At 49.0% G+C, this 21,769-nt stretch overlaps 1 protein-coding gene across 2 annotated transcripts; it reads right to left on the reverse strand.

Moving 5' to 3' along the window:
- Positions 1-565: 565 nt before the first annotated feature.
- On the reverse strand, positions 566-17,084 carry naga (N-acetylgalactosaminidase, alpha). 2 transcript variants are annotated; one of them, XM_047035359.1, is made up of 9 exons: positions 16,792-17,084; positions 16,459-16,641; positions 14,458-14,598; positions 8,325-8,536; positions 7,704-7,798; positions 6,377-6,538; positions 5,996-6,193; positions 5,494-5,634; positions 566-1,191 (listed from the first exon to the last, which is right to left on the reverse strand). In XM_047035359.1, exons 2-9 carry the CDS (start codon positions 16,611-16,613, stop codon positions 979-981), a joined length of 1,317 nt encoding a protein of 438 aa, XP_046891315.1. In that variant the 5' UTR covers positions 16,614-16,641; positions 16,792-17,084; the 3' UTR covers positions 566-978. The 2 variants fall into 2 exon arrangements, with proteins under 2 accessions (XP_046891315.1, XP_046891306.1); XM_047035350.1 differs by having other exon boundaries at positions 16,459-16,615; positions 16,792-17,082.
- Between the last annotated feature and the right edge of the window lie 4,685 nt (positions 17,085-21,769).

Below are 21,769 nucleotides of genomic sequence, written 5' to 3' on the forward strand. Positions count from 1 at the left end.
GATCCAGAGATCAGCTTCTTCCTGGACCCAGAGATCAGCTCCTTCCTGGACCCAGAGATCAGCTTCTTCCTGGATCCAGAGATCAGCTTTTTCCTGGACCCAGAGATCAGCTTTTTCCTGGACCCAGAGATCAGCTCCTTCCTGGATCCAGAGATCAGCTCCTTTCCCCTGGACCCAGAGATCAGCTCCTTCCCCCTGGACCCAAAGATCCGCCAGCCAGATTGTGTGAGATACTGAGATTGTATGATAGCGGGGAGGTGAGTGCGAAAGTGAAGTTGAGAAGGTGAGAGAGGGATAGTGAGACAGTGTGAGAGTGATAGAATGAGTGAGAGAGTCAGAAAGTGAGAGAGGGACAGGGAGAGAGGGAGAGAGACTCTGACACTGTCTGTCCTTCAAGACCCAACAGTAAAAAAAAGAAATGCTGATTGTGTATGTCTAAGTTTGCACTGCTACCTGGTGGTTAAGGGTAATACTGACATTTCAATAATATTTTCCCAAAATGTATGAACTATGGTTTTTATCTTATTTTGATGAAAGGTGGAAGGACAACAAAACAGGAAATACATTACATCTTAAATATATTTTAATAACTTTCAAACATCTTCAAAAAAATAAAACAAAACACCCAAATCACTGAATTAAAATGCACTCAACCAGCATTCTTCTAAGTAATTGAAGCTTGTTTTCCAACATTCTTCAATGTTCACATCCTCAGGTGAAACAAGTAAAATCACAGATGTTTATTGTAGACAGATTGCATGAAAATCACAAAACTCCCATTACTATTTGAAGTGTGGTAAAAGTGGGACTCGCCAGGGTCCCAATCGGGGAAAGACACTCGAAAAGCTTGGAATAAAATGTATTGAATGAAAAAACAGACATAACCAAAATGGGAAGGGGCAAATGGCAATCTCTTCACTGGGCCCATAATTCTTAATGGCGTCTCTGAATTCAGAATCAAATAAATTCCAAGAAGGATTAAAGAACTCTGTGAGGCCCAACTCCAGACTCAGGGAAAGATAGGTTGTACTTTTTTCGAATGAAGCGATATCGGCTGTGGCTCTTGGGCTTGTCGTAGTTAGACGTGGGATAGACGTACCACATGACCACTCCTGAGGGGTTGATGGTGACAGTGAAGGGTGTGGTAGTCTTCAACCCCGTCACCAGCTTCCCAGAGAACACATCATACGCCTGGCAACAAACACCAACATCTCCTATTTAGTATACAAAGGTTTCGACAGACCAAACAAAATATCTCCTGGTTGATGCAGAAGTTTATTTTTATTTAGCCTTTATTTAACCCGGAAGGCTCATTGAGCTACAAAATCAATTTTTCCAGTTTCCCTGTGAAGCTATTACATATTACAACAAAACTATCTTAAAACTATATGATATTGAGTAAAAGAATAAGAAGAATAACATAATCAGGAGACAAAATTATATTTTAAAACATTTACAGATCAGGGAATCGGCATTCAAATCCTTCAATCATATTCTAAAAACACCAATCTGGACAAAATCTTCCAGTTGAAAACATCCAAACTGATGGAGCAGAGTACATAAAAGCCTAACCCTAACCCAGGATATAATCCTGTTTAGGGCTTGACATTAGTTCCCGCCCACCCGCCAAATGCGGGTAGAATTTGGCTGTGGCGGGTAAAGCAGTCACTCTTACTAGCCACTTTGGCGGGTGGAATTCTATATATCTCTCTAGATATTTTTTTATTGTAGTCTTCTCAAAACATCTAAAACAGGGTTCTCAAGCCTTACGCATTGACCATGAGACACAAGCATTTCAACCAATTCACACGCCACATCTTGTATTTCTCATGCTGAGAAGGCAACGCCAACCCAGTTGTCCTGCTAACGTTGTATACATTAATGGACGAGGTGCAGGCACACAGAGTGAAGTTTCCTGCCGCCAGCACGTATCATTTCCCCTGTGTCAGAGAGTATGGAGTTCTTTGCCTTGTAACAGTCTCGGCCAGCATATGTTTGTTACTAGGTAAGCAACATAGACGTGCAAACACGTGACGGAGAAGGTAAGTTGGAAGAAAGCTTGAAAAAATAAATATTAACTCCAGAGAGGCTAGACCATTTGGTAATATAGCCCTTTTTTGGCTAAATTATGACTGATGCAGTCAAAAACTCCACAACTGCTTTGCCACCAGAAGCTTTGGCTCAGTTTGGCTGGCTTAGGCCTACGTTATCTGAAACTAAGGGAAATGTTAGAGAATATAGGAAGGACTGAAGATGTATTTCTTCATTTTATTTCAAATTATACTGTAATAATAGTCTTTCTAGTTAGTGATATCCAGAGTGCTTTGGATATTATTTCTGTAATGTTTCATATCAAAACATAGGCCTACATTAAATCTCACTCTAAGGTTTTGATCAAACTTGGTATTAACCTTCCGATCGGTGAACGGGACTGCACCTGACTACATCAAGTCTCTCGTCCAGCCTTACACCCCCACCCGCCACCTTCGGTCTTATTCTGATAACCGTCTGGTGGTCCCACCTCTCAAGAGCGCCCGCTCCCAACCCAAACTCTTCTCCTGTCTGGCTCCGCAATGGTGAATAACCTCCCACCTCCATCAGAGACACAGAGGGCCTTATGTACTAAAGTTTTTGCACCCACTTCAGGCGTATTTGTTTTGCAATTTGCACGTAAAAGAATGGCGAGGTTTGTATAAACATGCTGCACTGAGGTTAAAGAGCAGACTGCCTGTCGCGGGAACTGAAAATGACAAATTGCGCTTTTCTGTGTCATGCATATGCATTCACGGGAGGGTCAAGAGGAAAGTGGGAGTTTCCCATAAAGAGATGGGAGGGGATGCGTAAAGTGCGCCTAATTATTTATTCCGCGGTATGTACAAAAACGCCTGTGAAATGCGCTTCAATTTTGCGGTGAAAATTCTGCGCCTCTTAAAAGCAGGTGTAAACCTGGATGCACGCAGGTTCCCTCGCATATGGCTCCTTGTGAAATGACAGCAGTAATTACCGAGCAAGACGAAGACACACGGATCACACTTTTTCAGTTAAGTGAACACAAAATCATTACACGTTACAGATTAAGCAGCCATGCAAAATTACAGTTACTGGAATTTGTCATTTCGGTCCAGATTGCATTTTTTTTTGTGTCGATGTGGAATTCCGGCCTTTTATAATTTTTAAATTCGCTGTTACCTCATGAACAAGCACATCAATTTCGTTATCACTAAATCTTTGTTTTCGCTGTTTTGACTTTGGTGGCTGATCCATGATAGAAAGAGAGAAGGAAGCCCATTCAATTGCGTGTTTAAATGCTCGCAATTTATGGTATAGTGGGCGGAGAAAGGCGCTGATTACCCGATGAACTGCAGGTTTCGTAAATACGACGTAAACTGAAGTATCACAGCGTGCGCAATCTGCGGGTTGGCCATGGCGCTAATAACGCTACGTTTGCAAATGTATGTACATGAGGCCCTGACTGTCTCCCCACCTTCAAGAAAAGGCTAAAGGCTTGTTCAAACACTAAAAGAGAGGGTGAGATAGCAGACTTCTTCAAAAAGCTGAGCAAACAGGATCAGGTGGAAATAGACCCCAGTCCTTGCACAACCCCAAGACCTCAGAGCAGCATACTAGTCAGTCAGTCACTTGCCAAGTTTAGCCTGTGTTTGTAGGCCACACACGTAAGCCTACACAAACGTTTTTTCCCCAGATTAAGCCTCACTTTAAAGAGTTGGTTGTTGATTCATGAGTGCTCTTGTTTTAATGGCTGTGGCATTTTTTTTTGTGTGAGTATACACTAAAAGTTGTGTTATAATGTAAAAGAAGGATCTAACCTGGTTAGACCCAGATTATACAGTGTATTCATGAAAACAGAGTGACCAAAGTCTCTCCAGTTTGTGAGTACCCCTACACTACAGTGTTTGTAAGAAAGAAATGAGTTGCAATTCAGATGTAGAGACAGTCTATTCATAGTAAATGTATAATTTGATTAAATTAACCCTAGTGGACCATACTAGGCCACACTGAAGAACTCAGGCTTAAGTGAATTTTTGTTTCTATTTCTCATCAGCAATCATATGAATAATTTTCACTGCTTAGATGCCAGGCTAAGGTTACACACACATTTTCAGTCTTGGTCTGTGGACCCCCTGAAGTAGTCCTGGCCACCCCTTGGCCACCCCATATATAAAAGTCTGGTTCCGCCACTGAGGCGCTCATCTCCAGGGTTCTAAATTAAGACCCGCCAACCCGCCAATGCGGGTTAAAATTCATTTTGGGTGAACACAATGCGGGTGTTAATAAAAACTCACAAGCCAGTTTGGCCGGTGATACATGAGGCATTATATGAATGATACATAAGGCTCTGTTCTCGGCATGGTTCTTGGTCATTTATCCCCCTGGCAGTACTTCCTAAGTTTCCCATGAACACTGTGCTGTAATGCTACGTGTTAACGTTTTATATGCCCATTGGCTGCGCGCAGTTTGAAGTGAAACCAGCGTGAGACACCGTGGAAATGAACCGAGCGTCCACCAGAAAACACAAGGAAGTCAAACGAAGCATAGAAGATCATAGGAGGTAATAATAGCTAGATACAGTAGTAAAGTAAAAAGTTAACTTAATACGGCGGTGTTTAGGACAAACTTCTGGGGGTGAGAAGAGGAACGAGGAAGGGGATGAGGTATATTGATAGCACTAGAGAAACGAAGAAAAGAAAATATAGGCTAATGCCAAATGGCAGGCGGGTGGGGAATGGCTTGTGCTGTTGTTTTGTAAGGATTGCCGCATGTAGTCAACGCGAAAAAAAAGTTATTTGCTTACTGACAGTTTCTGTAATGTAAATAGTGTTCTTAATAAAGAGTATATCAGGTCGGTTTAATAAATGCCTGCTTAGGACAAAAACGTTACTGTAAATGCATGGGCAGGAGTCCATCTCATTACGCGAATGGACGTTTTAGCCATTTAACCTACAATAAAGTGTGTCCTAAGTCACGTGTTGGTGATTCATATACCGGGTTGGGTGATTTCACATACCCTTGCATCATACTTTCGTTTTTCATTTTACTTAATTTTACTTTATTTTATGATCAAATGCATTCCGCGAAACTCAATTGTTCTTATTTTCACCGGAAAGAATTTGGCTAGTGGAAATTCTAATTGGCTGGTTAGTGGTTACTTTAGAAAGTTACCAGCCACATTGGCTGGTGATCAAAAAGGTTAATTTAGAACCCTGGTCATCTCACATCCATGTGCCATTCAACTCGCTACATGCTGCGGCCTTAGCCTAGACTGTTACTAGACTATCTGGCCGATAGCTATGTGAACATCTTGACATTGATTTGGGGACAAGGACACAGCTGGCCAGCTAGATAGTCTTCTTGTCAAACATGTAATGTAAATACAAAACACATTTCCCAACTTGTTCCCCGCATCCCCTTGCCCCCTGCCTCCCTTCCTGCCTCCCCCCTGCCCTGCTACACTGTCCTTGCCTTCTGACTCACCTCGTAGTTGCCTGCAGGGTAGTTGAGTGTCACCAGCGAGGTGCGGTAGCGGTAGGGCATATCCTGGCGCCGGCTGAGGAACACCAGAGCACTGGCCTTGTGGGACAGAGGCCTCCAGTACACATCCACACGGGTCCTCTCCTGGGAGAGAAGAGACACGGGGGATGGAGGGGAGGAGAGAAACAGGGGATGGAGGGGAGGAGAGAAACAGGGGATGGAGGGGAGGAGAGACACGGGGGATGGAGGGGAGAAGAGACACGGGGGATGGAGGGGAGAAGAGACACGAGGGATGGAGGGGAGAAGAGACACAGGGGATGGAGGAGAGGAGAGACACAGGGGATGGAGGGGAGAAGAGACACAGGGGATGGAGGAGAGGAGAGAAGAGACACAGGGGATGGAGGAGAGGACAGAAGAGACACGGGGGATGGAGGGGGGAAGAGAGTTAATTCAGACTGTGAACATCCAACAGCTTGTCCAGCAGGGTGTGTTCTGCGTCTCAGACCTGCAGGATGCGACGGCCCTGGATGCCCAGAGGGTCCTGGTTGATGGCGATGGCCAGCTTATTGCTGAGCACGGCGCGGGCATCTGCCTCCAGGGAGCGCAGGTCGTTAGACATGATGAGAGGGGCCGCCATGATGGCCCACACAGCCATCTGAGCACGGGATTGGTCAATGCTGAGACCAAAGTTCCCAATGATCAGCTGGGAAGCAAATCAAAGACCGTAATATCACTGACAGCATTACAGTAATGTCACTGACAATGACCTGAATATCAGACAAATAATCTATACAAGTAATGATAACATTGCTCATGTAGTTGTTGGCAGTCTGCTAAAATGACTAAAATGTAAGAAAGCTTATGTAAAGGTAACGGCACTGCAGACCATATCAGGGTCGTTCCAGTGCCCGGGCCCGGCTGCTGGCTGCAGGTCGTCCTGGTTGTTGGAGAACCAGTCCAGGATGCTCTGAATGCTATCCCAGGAGTCCTGAACATCATACCAGTTCCTCCAAACGTTACATATCTCTCCCAGCAGGGTATAGTTCACCTGGGACAGAGAGAGAGGGAGGTAGAGAGGGGGGGGGGAGAGAGGCAGAGAGAAAGAGAGGGAGAAAAAGAGAGAGGGAGAGAGAGTGATGGCAATTAGGGATGGGCATTCGATTAAATTGTCTTAATCAATCGTCGGGAGAATTAACGATCGATTTTCGATTAATCATTAATATTTTTATATTAAAATTCACAATTTATAGGCTATATTAAAATGCAGTGAAAATAGAAATAACACAGCGTGTTTCCGCATTGAGATTGGTAGTTATTACAAGAAAAACAACTATTTCTGTAACTCCTAGAAGCAGAGCCGACAGCTAGAAGCCGGTGCTCAAACACAACTGACCCTCGTTTTTTCCGGCTAATTAACAAAGCTTCATAAAAACCTTCGCCCTCAACAATACGTAACCGTGCGTGTCCACTACAGCGGAGCGTCGGCTTCCAATTCATTTTCAATGAAACCGGGCGTTGACGCTCCTGTAGGGCATTGTGGGATCGTAAGCGAACGTCAACGCCCGGTTTTATTGAAAATGAATTGGAAGCCGACGCGCCGCTCCGAGCCGCTCCACTCCGCTGTAGTGGACAGGCACCGCATCTCGATGGACTTGCAGATCCGTTGGGTAATTTTCTCTGCTCGTTGTGCATCGCAGCTCCTCCGTGCTAACACCGAGAGCAGGATGCACCGCCATTAACCAGGGTCGGATGTACGTTCTTCAAGTGGTACATGATCATTTGAGTTGTGGAGGAGTTGTATTTATACTCAGCTTTACAGTGTTGGCAGTGAACAAAGTCATTTTTAAGTCAAAATGGTCTCACGCTACACTTCGCTGTGACCTCTTCATGTTTACTTTTGAAATACATGGAAACTTGCCGGTAACTGAGTAGGCCTGTGGCGTTTTTTTCCAAACATTGGCTTTGTCTGGTAAAATGTTTAATTGCTGCCACATAGCGAAATCCATTGCATTCCTTCAAGACTCACTACGCAACAGAACACGCATTAGTTTTATCGATGAACAAATAATGTCATCGACAAAATACTTAATGATCGATAATCGATCGTCGATTAATAATGCCCATCCCTAATGGAAACAAATCAGAACTAAAACCGAAAGGAAAATATATCCAATAATATCCAGGAGCTTCAGGCAGACAGCTGTCAGACCCACCTTGGGTGGCAGGCCCCCCCTGTAGCAGGGCCAGCTGCAGGAGTAGGCGATGGGCCTCCCAGTGGAGTTCAGGGCCTTGGACATGAGAGGGTACCCTGCACGATCACACAGGAAATTCAACTAAGTATTTCTTTCCACCACATGACCACCATAAGAGTATCATTTGCATTTAAATGTATTCATTTAGCAGACGCTTTTATCCAAAGCGACTTCCAAGAGAGAGCTTTACAAAAGTGCATAGGTCACTGATCATAACAACGAGATAGCCCCAAACATTGCGGGCAGCCAAAACATGAAGCATACATTGTGAAAAACCAAATAAGTGCCAAAGGGAAGAACCATAAGAGCATGTAGTTAGACAAGTTACAATTAAACAACATGAACCTCAAAAAGTGCAAGAGTGCACCTGTACACTCTTGCACAGTATCAGTCACGTATGCTGTAGTACAGTAAAGCAACATAACTACAGTGATGTCACATGTGAAACAGATGTAACGGGTGCAACAGGTGAAACAACCACAGTGGTGTAACAGGTGTGTACTGGAATAAACATTGTTATGGACATTACTGATGCATTCACAAAGACAATAAATCATTGTGGTTTGTCTCTCTTGGTCTCACCTAGCTGCTGCTCCACGGGGCTGGAAAAGCAGCCGTCGAACTTCAGGAAGTCCACGCCCCAGCTGGCGAAGGTGTGGGCGTCCGTGTGGATGGTGCTCAAGTTGGTCCCAGGGTAGCCCATGCAGGTCTGGAAGCCCATGTCTGCATAGATGCCAAGCTTTAGGCCTCGGTCGTGGACGTACCTCGCCAGGCTAGCAATGCCTCCTGGGAACCTGGGGGTGTGCGGGGAGGTGAGGTAGATGGGGGAGAGAGGTGAGGTAGATGGGGGGAGGGAGGTTGGAAAATGTGCAGAGAACCAAGCTTATGTAATCAGTACACACAGTTACGACTCTCACAGCAAAGCAATTAAGTATAGATCGACCTGTATAAGACAGAGGAGATACAAGGGAGAGAGACAGGAGAGAGGACAGAGGAGAGGAGAGACAGAGGAGAGGAGGGAGAGAAGAGAGACAGAGAGGGAAGAGAGGAGAGGGGGAAGAGACAGGAGAGACAGGTGAAGAGGTCTGTCCTTAAACCACTGATCAGTTAACAATAACTAAAGATGATGATTACTGTGGAGGCTATCCTATAAGCCTCAGTGTGGACAGCAAAGTGTTCCCAACGTGTAGCAAATAATCCTTGGTCCAGGCATGAGCTCTCTTTGGGTGGTGTTCCAGTGTATTATAAAGGTAGAAAATGAGGAAGAATATTGTACATAAATTGGTCTTTTCACCCAGTGCTGTTTGTTTAATAAATAAGATGCTGTCGGTGAAGTGGGTTTCACGGCTACGGTAAGAACCGTGTGTTTTCCGCCATCCACACCTTTCCTTAATTGATTAATCACACCTGTAGATATACCCAATTCCCAGTGACATGCCCCACCCAGTGCAATACTCCCCCTAAGTGGCTAAAATAAGTAATACTAAAATAAACCTAACTAAACAGTGGATAGAAGTGGCTCCATTACTTTATTACTTTTATACTGCTCTGAATATAATAAACAATGTTTGATCTATACCCTGCTATATTAAGCTCATGAGAACATAACCTTTGGTTATGACCAGGAGATAAATATGCCTATTTATGAATGATGTTGCTTGTATCATTGATAAACTGTCGTTATGCTGTTTGCTTATGCCTGCATAGCCATAAGTTAGTTCTTAATAAGGTGCGACTAGGAAATGTCAAATATTACCAAAGTGTATAATGCCATGCAACATTGAACAAAGAAAATAGAAGGAACGTCAAGGCCATTGTCTTGTATTCTCCCATATTGTGATACTATTTAACTCCCCTGATTTCCTGAATTCCTTGTCCAGTCTTCTGAGATGCTCAACTTGAGTGTATCAGACACCTGCACCTTATAGATCTATAATAAATACGTTGATTTTGTCTTGATCTTGTACTTTCTAGTCACTTCACTGACTTGGTACTTTCACAGCAATTGAGCATTATCTAATACATCTTCACAGACGTGAAAAAGAGGGGAGGCAGGAGAGAGAGGATAGACAGGAGAGAGAAACAGAGGAGAGAGAGGAGAGACAGTAGAGAGAGAGAGACAGAGGAGAGAGAGGAGAGACATGAGAGAAAGACAGAGGACAGACAGGAGAGACATGGGAGAGAGAGAGACAAAGGAGAGAGAGGACAGACAGGAGAGAGAGACAGAGGAGAGAGAGACAGAGGAGAGAGAGACAGAGGAGAGAGACAGAGGTGAGAAAGGAGAGACAGGAGATAGAGACAGAGAAGAGAGAGGAGACACAGGAGAGAAAGACAGATGAGAGACAGGAGAGACATGGGAGAGAGACAGCAGAGAGAGACAGAGAAGAGAGAGAGGAGAGACAGGAGAGAGAGGCAGAGAAGAGACAGGAGAGAAAGACAGAGAAGAGAGAGGAGAGACAGGCGAGACTTTGACTTTTAAAGGGTCACAATGACTCTTATTGAGAGACTTGTTGCTCTTGTTGGTTAGTTGTAACGGATTAAAATTGTTTTATTTATTGTATTATTGTACTCACTGAAATATGTTTACTGTTGATTGTTTTTCTACAGGTACCCCCGTCCTGCACTGGCAGGTAGAGCACTGGGGCCCAGATCCAATGCTGACCCGACCAAAAGAAATCCACCAAAGTCTTCTGCAGTTCCTGAAGCAAGCCGCCGGGGGCTTCAGTGCACCCAAATGATGCCAGAGGTTGGAGGCGGCCAGATTGTTAGCAATGCTACTACCTGCTAGCGTTACTTGTTAGCCTCCTAATTGTAAATTTTGAAGCCATACTATAGCGTTTGTCATATAGTTTTTGTCTATCGGAAAATAGTTGGTTGGAATGTTCAGAATCACATGTGTGACGGTACTCTGTGGGGCCCGCTTTCGAACTATCACATATGTGTGACGCTACTAATTAACGGGTTAACTCGACCTGAGATACTGGCTGCATATCTTTGGCAGAAAATCCTTATATGTGTTTTCCCCATCTCCCACCATTGCCTACGATTCTCCAACCTTTCTTTACTGCCTCTCCACCTCTCCCAGAAAACACCAAAGCTCTCACTAAACTTTGTATCCTGCAGAAGCTTCACATTAAGATGCCAGAAGGATTTGGTGTTTGGTACAGTGTCCAGGTTAACATCTATGGTCACCAAGTGGTGATCAGAGAACACATTCAGACAAATAGATGCATTCATTATCCGGTTGCTGAGCACTCTACTAGTATATATTCTATCTAGCCTTGCAGCACCTATTGCCTTATACTCTGATTGCATTCCCTCCAAGTATCTACCACCCCGCCCCGCTGCAGTAACTGCTTTAGGGCCTCCACTGATGCTGGGTGGGGCTCCTTCCCCACCCTATCCACTGTAAACTCTGTTGTGCAGTTCCAATCTCCTCCCATAACTACTGTTATGCTTTCGTCATGCCTATCCAAAGCATGTCCCAGTTTGGAAAACAACCTCACCCTTTCAGTGGCCTGTTCCATAAAGGCCGCTCAAAAAAGCTAGACTTAAAGTCCTAAACCAGACTTGAATAGGTTTAATTAGTCAATCGGGGCTAAAGCGGTTCCATAAAGGCCAATTTCAGCTCACGCAGTCCTACTAATTCAAATCAGATTTAAGTAGTCAAGCTAATTGCGCGTGCAACCTATTCTTAAGCAGCCCGAGAGGTAAAACATGGATCATACAATCCACCACGGCAAAAGCAATGCACATGGCCACGTGACTTCTTCCAGAAAGAACGTTCCCTTTAAATCGTGTACAATGACAGCTCCCTCATGATGCCTAAATATTTGAAATCACAAACTAACATCCATACATTAATGGCTGTGGTGTGTAGCCTATCAAAGTATTGTTCATCATTGTTTATTGCATTAGGCTAAATGTTGTAGCCTATTTAAGTTGATTTCTATCAATGTTGAACATATTGAACTGATGACAATAAGAAAATGAGAATATACGTGTTAAAACATCGTTTTCCCGCTGGTTCAGTGTTACAGGAACATCTGGTTAAGCATTAAGTCACGCTAAGCCTGACAGTTAGTCTGACCCTGACCACACTAGTTTTGCAGCCTAAGTTGCCATATTAACCGAGTTCGAACTACTTAAGCTAGCTTTATGGAACCGAATGAACTAGAAATTAGTCTGACTAACTGACATTAGTCTGGCTTAATCGGTAAACTCGCTTTATGGAACAGGCCTCTGCTCCCTTGTTTGGAGCATATACGTTAACAAATAAAAACAATCCCTCTATCTCCGCCTTCACTATCAAGGCCCTCCCCTCCTCTACTCTTCCTTACATATAACTTGACCTCCTACCCCTTGCGAGAACAACACTGCCACCCCTGCACTCCTGCTGTTCCCATGACTTACGGAATACTCCCCTTCCCACTACATTCGCCAGTTAACTTCATTCCCTATATCACTATGCGTCTCCTGCAAAAACATTACATTTACCTTCTTCTGTCTAATCCATTCATAGGTCACTGCCCTCCTACCCCTGTCTCTACCACCGTTTATATTTAGGGGTCCTACTTTCAAACTACCCATGGAGAAAAGAATCCAGGACACCGAAAAACAGAGCAGATAGAAAGAGAGACGAAAATCATACAAACTGTGACCCTTACAACCATCGCTACTTCCTATCAGTAGCAACCTTACCCTTTCGGATATTTGCCACCAACTTCTTCAATCTGAAGCTTGGAAATGTCAGCGTAGTTGTGCTTTGTCAAGAGAATACCTACTGATGTCACAAACGTATCCACATCAGTCTCATCCAGGAAGTTGTTAACTTCCTCAAGCTTGTACAGCACCTGCTCAGGAGCCTGGCTCCCAATGTCAGAAACACTTGAACCAGAAATATCTGAAACACTATCCTCCCCATCCCTCATCTCTATCTCGCTAACTCCCACAGCAGCAGCATCCCCAGACCCAAACAGGGTTTCTACCGGTGCCCCGCTCGGCCCAGCCTCCTCCCTCACCTCCCCTATCTCATACTCCCCCCCGGCCACGCCAGCTCCCCCCGTGGCGTTCTCAGACTGAGGTTTCCGCTGACACCTCATCGACCCCTTCACCCTCCTTCCTCTCTACCCACCTGGACACCACCTGGACGACCCCAGGAGCCGCGCTGATAGCAACCTCCTCCGCAGGAGCCACGCTGCCCACGCTCTCCTCTGAAGCTTCGCTGCCCACGCCCTCCTCTGAAGCCTCGCTGCCCACGCCCTCCTCTGAAGCCTCGCTGCCCACGCCCTCCTCTGAAGCCTCGCTGCCCACGCCCTCCCTGAAGCCTCGCTGCCCACGCCCTCCTCTGAAGCCTCGCTGCCCACGCCCTCCTCTGAAGCCTCGCTGCCCACGCCCTCCTCTGAAGCCTCGCTGCCCACGCCCTCCTCTGGAGCCTCGCTGCCCACGCCCTCCTCTAAAGCCTCGCTTCCCACGCCCTCCTCTGAAGCCTCGCTGCCCACACCCTCTTCTGAAGCCTCGCTGCCCACGCCTTCCTCTGAAGCCTCGCTGCCCACGCCCTCCTCTGAAGCCTCGCTGCCTACGCCTTCCTCTGAAGCCTCGCTGCCCACGCCCTCCTCTGAAGCCTTGCTGCCCACGCCCTCCTCTGGAGCCTCGCTGCTCACACACTCTTCGCTCGCAGCCTGCTGCACTCCCTTTGGCGGCTGGGCCTGTACCTCACTCATAGACCTGCCCCCTCTTGCTCCACGTTAGGCACTACGTTCTCGACATTAGGAAGGGAAACACCTTGCTCAGCTGTCGGTATACTACCTCCTACACTCCTTTCTACGGGGTTACCTGCCGTAACTTCCCATGGTTGAGTATGTTACCTGGGTGAGTGGGACCTACGCTTCTTCGCCGAACCTCTCCTACCCGGTGACATCCCGGCTCCATTTGCCTGTTCTGCTGCTCGCTTATGAGGGCAAGCGAAACGTTTGTGACCAATATCTCCGCATTTGAAACATTGTAAACTACCAGTTGTGGCGTAAACCATATACCATCTCACACCGTCTTTAACTCTACGAAAATGTCCAACGTAATGTCCAACGTTTGAGTCGGTGAATCCAAAATCATAAATATTTGTTGCCTAAACAACTTAACATGCTGCAATTTCCTCCTCCTACACCCTAGCGGAATCCTCCTCAGAGCGCTAGCAAACTTTCCAAACCGGGAAAGTTCACATACCAGATCACAGTCTCTGATAAACGGTGGTACATTAGACACTATAACTTAAGTAGCGGGAGTGGAAAAGAGGGGTGATAGGAACGTAAAGTTAATTCACCCACACGCCGCTCTCCACTGACCCATTAACCAGTTTTTCGTCACTCAAACACTACTACAGCCTTGTTCATCCACGAAGCCGAAGCAATAAACTCATACCCTACCTTCTCCCCCACCGCTTCTAACACGTCTTCCACCGTCGAGCCGGCTCCAGGTACGCACCTGAAACCATGACTCAAAGAGAGAGGACACACTCCTCATCTCCGTCGGGAAAATACGCCATTGTCTGTTAACCGACCGTTGCCACTATCGCTAACAATTGGAAACGCCACTAGACCTAGATAATAAATAAGAAAAAGAAAGAGCATCATAGGACAGGACAGAAAGACAGACAGAGAGACAGAGACAGAGGTGAGAGGGGAGAGAGAGGAGAGAGAGACAGAGGAGAGTGGTAAACCTCTTGGGGTCAGGCTGCAGACGTCCGTCTTTGTCTCTCTGCATTGAGGTCCAGCAGTCGTCTATCATGATGTACTCGTATCCCAGCTCCTTCCAACCGTCCTCAGACAGCCGGTCAGCCATGTCCCGGAACAGGTTCTCACTGGAGCGAGAGCGAAAGGAAGAGGAAGAGAGGCAAGGAGAGACACAGAGGGGCGGATGGATTGAGAGAAATGGAGAGGAAGAGTGATAAGGAGAGAGAAGAGAGAAAGGTCAAAGAGGGAAATGAGAGAGAGTTAAGGAGAGAGAAGAGAGAAAGGTGAAAGAGAGGGAAAGGAGAGAGAGTTAAAGAAAGAGAAGAGGGAAAAAGAGGGGGAGAGAGAAGGAGGACAGAGAAAGGGCAAAGCGCACACACATCTTTATACCGCCTCATGAATCAAAGCTTGAAAACTTCACCTAGCTAGTATTCCTACTATTAGGGTCCCTCCGAATGTTTTCTTCTCCATGAAATGGCTCAAGAGCTCAAAAAGTCCTAGACCCGATTTTTTCAAATTTGGCCCAATGATACACCAGGTCACTCATTACTCCCAGACCGCTAATGGCTCATGTACGCCCATAGATGGCGCTATAATCCACGCCCAAAGTCTATGTGAGTTCCCCAGCGCCCGATTACTTAAAATTACCGGAACATTGGTATACATGCCTTATTTCTCATAGGGAACAAAAAAGCCTCAAGGACCCATAAAGTCCGCCATGATAGAGTTTGCTATACTGTCCAAATTTGGTACAACCTTCAAAACCATTCTCCTCACGAACCATAGATCCAATCGACTTGACATGTCTTTATATAGGGGTGAAATAGAAAAACAAACGCAATACAAAATGGCTGAAAGGGGTGTATTTATGTAAATGTCCACAGTGCCTCAATATCTTATATAACTTAATATCTCAATATAACTTTGACTGATGGTTTTTCAAACCAAATAGGGTTCAAGACAGGGCCGCTTCACTTTTGGGCAGGTGGGCCGCTTCACTTTTGGGCAGGTGGGCCGCTTCACTTTTGGACCGGTTGAGGATTTTTTTTTTTTTTTTTTTTACATTTGTCACCTTAGTCTATCTTCTCTTAAAGTAGGCTACACACGTTCCGCATTCTGACACCTCAGCCTCTGCATGGGTTGTACCATGTGAGGGATTTCTCCCCTCCCAAATAGAGTTGGTTGGGTCCATAACCGTCTTTTCCAAAAAGTTTTCTCAGATAGGCTACCGATAGCTGGGCCGGGCAGCCCTACCGTAACGATAGGCGTCAGGGAGGATGGATAGGAGCAGGGCCGGAGTGATAGCATCACTAGACAAGGTTTTACCAATTGAAAAATGTCGATGTTTATTTTACATATATGGCAATTTTTATTTTATATCAAACCCATATGTCCTAGGTTGGGGCTAAGACCCGAATGTTTACAACGTCTGGCTCCGTGGCTGATTAACACTCGGATAGTTAAGCAGTCTGGTGGTATCCATATAAAACATAATACGATCCCTTTTTGTAATCACGATACCCCCCAGAAAAGTTCACTGAACCCCCAGTGACCCACAAAGAAATCTTTTATTGGGGTAAAATTTGAACCGATTAAATAAATTGAATAAATATGCGATTAATCACGATTAACTATATTAAATAATGCAATCAATCGCAATAAAATATTTTAATCGCTTGACGGCCCTAGTCAAAATATGTTTGAATTACAGCTGCTTAAACTTTGTCCCAAAGCAAATTCTTCGCATTTCTATTCACAAAAGCTCAACACATGATGTGTGGCAGAGATGATAGAGAGGCTGACTTGCAACTTCATGCTCCTGAGTTTAATCTCCACTCAGTCTGTTGTTGTTGTCAAACGTTAAATCATTTTGCTCTCTTGTTCTCCAACTCTTGATCTTCTACAAAGTACATTTTTATGATATTTTGCGGAGGAACCCGCATTGCTGCTTGCAGCTATATATATAATTGTAATACAACGTTCTGTACCTTATACAATGTTTGGGGTCATTGGTGCAATCCACGTTACAGCGAAATCGTTCCCATGCCATCCAACCCATCGGGGGGGTCCTCAGCAAGCCATTGTCCAACGCATAGGTGGCCGAGGACGTGGCCAGTAGTAAAATCAACGGACACAAACCCATCTCTGAAAGGAGAAGAAACCCCTGAAACCTGATCCTCCACAGGGAGCCAGTCGGAAACATTCCCCAACAAGTGAGAGACATGTTCCCACTTGACTCACAGATTAGGAACACATAGCAGTTTGGTGAATGAGTAGAGCAAGATCACTCTGAATAATAAGTAAAACATTTCAATACTCACAAGTTGTGCTGTGTTTCAAATGTCGCTGGATTTGCTGTTTGAAGCTAAAGTTTATCTCATGCAAACCTCTTTATTACTACAGTTGCTCCACTTCCTGCTTCTCTGCACTCTACTTATCTCTTCCTGGTAAACAGCTGTCATGTGACAAGTGCAGGTGCATGAAGGACCCGACAAACTCTTTTCAGCCTCTCATACCAAAGGGCTCTGTACCGGCTCTGTGCTCCTCTCTCTCTGTAGTTTTCTAAAAAGATTATGTGAAGACAGGCTACTGAAACAAGACACTGAAGACAGGCTATGGAAACAAGACACTGTGAAGACAGGTTATAGAAACAAGTTCTACCACATAACAACAGCTCAGGTTACACAATTTAGATAACATTCCGTCTGAGGTCAGGCTGATGAAACACAGTATAAATACCACAGACCAATCAGATCCTAACTCTGCCTACAGTACAGTCAACAACGACAAGGCAATATTTTTTAAATTATTTTTATTGTTAGATAAACAAGAATAAAGATTGTACATAACCAAATCTTCACATTTCACAGTTAGTTGTATACATGTATGGAACACTGATCTACTTAGTTCCAAACTGTTTATAAAACCCATGTTCTGAAACTACAGTTTCTGTCTTTGAACAAAACATCCCCAAATAAAACACATGGAAAGTGAAAAACCACAGCTGATCAGAATAGCTCGGTGTTAGCAAAGACGTAAGCCAGGGGCAGCTGCAGTCCGATGTTGACAAAATGCCACTTCCCCACGGCCACCGCCCCCGCCATTGCCCCCCCCCCCCCCCTGTGCCCATGGCACTTGCCCAGGTGTGGCCCCCTGCAGCCAGGCCCCCTGCAGCCACCCCCACGGCCCCCAGCAGGGCACCCACCCTGCCCACCTGGCCAGCACGGGCCTGACGCCACCCCCACGGCCCCCAGCAGGGCACCCACCCTGCCCACCTGGCCAGCACGGGCCTGACGCCACCCCCACGGCCCCCAGCAGGGCACCCACCCTGCCCACCTGGCCAGCACGGGCCTGACGCCACCCCCACGGCCCCCAGCAGGGCACCCACCCTGCCCACCTGGCCAGCACGGGCCTGACGCCACCCCCCACGGCCCCCAGCAGGGCACCCACCCTGCCCACCTGGCCAGCACGGGCCTGACGCCACCCCCACGGCCCCCAGCAGGGCACCCACCCTGCCCACCTGGCCAGCACGGGCCTGACGCCACCCCCACGGCCCCCAGCAGGGCACCCACCCTGCCCACCTGGCCAGCACGGGCCTGACGCCACCCCCCACGGCCCCCAGCAGGGCACCCACCCTGCCCACCTGGCCAGCACGGGCCTGACGCCACCCCCACGGCCCCCAGCAGGGCACCCACCCTGCCCACCTGGCCAGCACGGGCCTGACGCCACCCCCCACGGCCCCCAGCAGGGCACCCACCCTGCCCACCTGGCCAGCACGGGCCTGACGCCACCCCCCACGGCCCCCAGCAGGGCACCCACCCTGCCCACCTGGCCAGCACGGGCCTGACGCCACCCCCACGGCCCCCAGCAGGGCACCCACCCTGCCCACCTGGCCAGCACGGGCCTGACGCCACCCCCACGGCCCCCAGCAGGGCACCCACCCTGCCCACCTGGCCAGCACGGGCCTGACGCCACCCCCCACGGCCCCCAGCAGGGCACCCACCCTGCCCACCTGGCCAGCACGGGCCTGACGCCACCCCCACGGCCCCCAGCAGGGCACCCACCCTGCCCACCTGGCCAGCACGGGCCTGACGCCACCCCCACGGCCCCCAGCAGGGCACCCACCCTGCCCACCTGGCCAGCACGGGCCTGACGCCACCCCCACGGCCCCCAGCAGGGCACCCACCCTGCCCACCTGGCCAGCACGGGCCTGACGCCACCCCCACGGCCCCCAGCAGGACACCCACCCTGCCCACCTGGCCAGCACGGGCCTGACGCCACCACCACGGCCCCCAGCAGGGCACCCACCCTGCCCACCTGGCCAGCACGGGCCTGACGCCACCCCCACGGCCCCCAGCAGGGCACCCACCCTGCCCACCTGGCCAGCACGGGCCTGACGCCACCCCCACGGCCCCCAGCAGGGCACCCACCCTGCCCACCTGGCCAGCACGGGCCTGACGCCACCCCCACGGCCCCCAGCAGGGCACCCACCCTGCCCACCTGGCCAGCACGGGCCTGACGCCACCCCCACGGCCCCCAGCAGGACACCCACCCTGCCCACCTGGCCAGCACGGGCCTGACGCCACCACCACGGCCCCCAGCAGGGCACCCACCCTGCCCACCTGGCCAGCACGGGCCTGACGCCACCCCCACGGCCCCCAGCAGGGCACCCACCCTGCCCACCTGGCCAGCACGGGCCTGACGCCACCACCAGGACCAGGAGGAGGCCTGCCGCCCCCGCTGCCCCCATGACCACCCTCCCCTTCCCCGCCCCCTTTCGGACCAGGTCCCCACCCACCATAGCCCCCAGGGCAAGCTGACAGAGCCTGGCTGTGAACACCCCAGCCCCCAGGGCCTGTAGTAAGGCCGTGTGGTTCATCCATGCGCTGACGTCCTCCCTCGACATGGCCATGCCCGCCGCACGCTTCCTGTTGGCGTTGGAGGCCACGTCCTGCCCTGCGTGCACGGTGAGCACTGGGATGGCGAAGGAGGCGTACATGCCCATGCAGCCTGCCAGCCTTCAGAGGCTGGCCTCTTTCCTCAGGTCACTAGAGGTCAAGTTGGACCCTATTGAGAGGCTGGCCTGGGAGGGCCTGAGCAGCAAGAAGGAGGCAAGCAGCACCAGAGCCAGGAGAACCACAAACACAAAGCTCCAGTCCGCAAATCCCAACACGCCAAAGCCTGCGCTAACCACAGCAGTCACGGTCATCGGAATCCCTGAGAACGCCAGGAAGTCCACATACTTCACCACCATGTTGCTGATAGCATCCTGTACCTGCAGGCTTGACTCCCTTGAGTCCTCCTCCAGCCTCGCCCTCCTCTCTCTCTCCTCCTCCTACCTCTCCCTGTGCTGCGCCTCCCTGTCTGTTCCCTCCTCCAGACCCTTTCCCCTCTCCAGAGTGATGATCCTCTGCTCTATCTCCACTGTGACTCTCTCCCTCCTCTCCTCCCTCTCCCTCCTCTCCTCCTTCTCCCTCCTCTCTCTCTCCCAGGCCAGCCCCACGGTCCTCTGGCTGTAGCAGCTGTCCTCTGCGTGTGCCCAGGCGAGCTTGAGGAAGAGCTGCAGGGCTGGCTTGAGTGCAGTGAACAGGCTGAGGGCCCAGATCAGCCCCACCACGCCTGACGGTCTGGACCACTCCCAGGGTGGTTCCGCAGGCGCTGGCTCCAAACGCCCCAGCCAGCCCTTCTGCAACCCACATCCCGGTGCTGCCCCTGCAGGGGGCTCCTCCGGGCCTGGGGGAGGCGGCCAGGAGGATGGAGGCCAGCGCTGCAGCCAGGATCACCCCTGTCACCACGGAGGTCATGGAGCAGGTCAGAGCACACGCCCCCAGGACACAGCTCCCCACTGCCCCCAGGACACAGCCCCCCTCGGCCTCCAGGACACAGCCCCCCACGGCCCCCAGGACACAGCCCCCCACGGCCCCCAGGACACAGCCCCCTGGGCCCCAAGACACAGCCCCCCTCGGCCTCCAGGACACAGCCCCCCACGGCCCCTAGGACACAGCCCCCAGGACACAACCCCCCACGGCCCCCCAGGACACAGCCCCCCTCGGCCTCCAGGACACAGCCCCCCACGGCCCCCAGGACACACCCCCCCACGGCCCCAGGACACACCCCCCCACGGCCCCCAGGACACAGCCCCTCACGGCCCCCAGGACACAGCCCAGAGCCAGCACAAAAAGCTTGCGTACGCTGGTTTTCACGCACACTTTGTGATGTATAAAGATTTACTTGACGTGAGAATGTGCGGGCCGTCACGGAAAGTTTTGAGCAGACGTAAGAATGTGCGGACCGTCCGCAAAGTCTTGTCTGGCTCTGTAACATAGCGAATTCTAACTGAAAAGTGACGAAACTCACCAAACATTATAAAATAAAGTTTCCACTACTATGTTTATGACGTTGACTATTCAAAAAACATAAAAATAAAAGTTTGTTCATTACTGTGGATGATCACATCAAAATGCACCCAAAACGCAGAAAGAAAACTTGCAAAACCCTTGGGAGGAGCAGGTCGGTGGGGGCTCCCCTCCTCCAGAGACGGTGGGTGACACGACACAGAGAGGTGCAGACCAGAGGTTAAACAGACCAGAGAGGTGCAGACCAGAGGTTAAACAGACCAGAGAGGTGCAGACCAGAGGTTAAACAGACCAGAGAGGTGCAGACCAGAGGATAAACAGACCAGAGAGGTGCAGACCAGAGGTTAAACAGACCAGAGAGGTGCAGACCAGAGGTTAAACAGACCAGAGAGGTGCAGACCAGAGGTTAAACAGACCAGAGATGTGCAGACCAGAGGATAAACAGACCAGAGAGGTGCAGACCAGAGGTTAAACAGACCAGAGAGGTGCAGACCAGAGGTTAAACAGACCAGAGAGGTGCAGACCAGAGGTTAAACAGACCAGAGAGTTGCAGACCAGAGGTTAATCAGACAAGAGAGGTGCAGACTAGAGGTTAAACAGACCAGAGAGGTGCAGACCAGAGGTTAAACAGAGTCATGCATTAAGAGTTGGAGTATGTCAGTTTAGGCGGTGGTCAGGGCTTCTCCCCTCACTAAAACCCTCATTCTGACGCATAATGCCACAGGAGTAGAGGACTACATGAATAACCATGGAAGAAATTAAAAGAGGATGGTTGGTTAATTAGTCAAGATAAACTAATCCTCTTCACTTTATTTCTTGGACACACACAGTCCATGTTGTTCATTTGCTGGAATGTTGATTTCTAGTTGTAGTTAATTAGTTAACAATTATGTAATTAAAGTTCAAAGAGCTTGCAGAAAGTTGATATTATGTGCCACGCTGT

The sequence above is a fragment of the Hypomesus transpacificus genome, chromosome 2, assembly GCF_021917145.1.
Source record: "Hypomesus transpacificus isolate Combined female chromosome 2, fHypTra1, whole genome shotgun sequence".
Lineage (NCBI taxonomy): Eukaryota > Metazoa > Chordata > Actinopteri > Osmeriformes > Osmeridae > Hypomesus > Hypomesus transpacificus.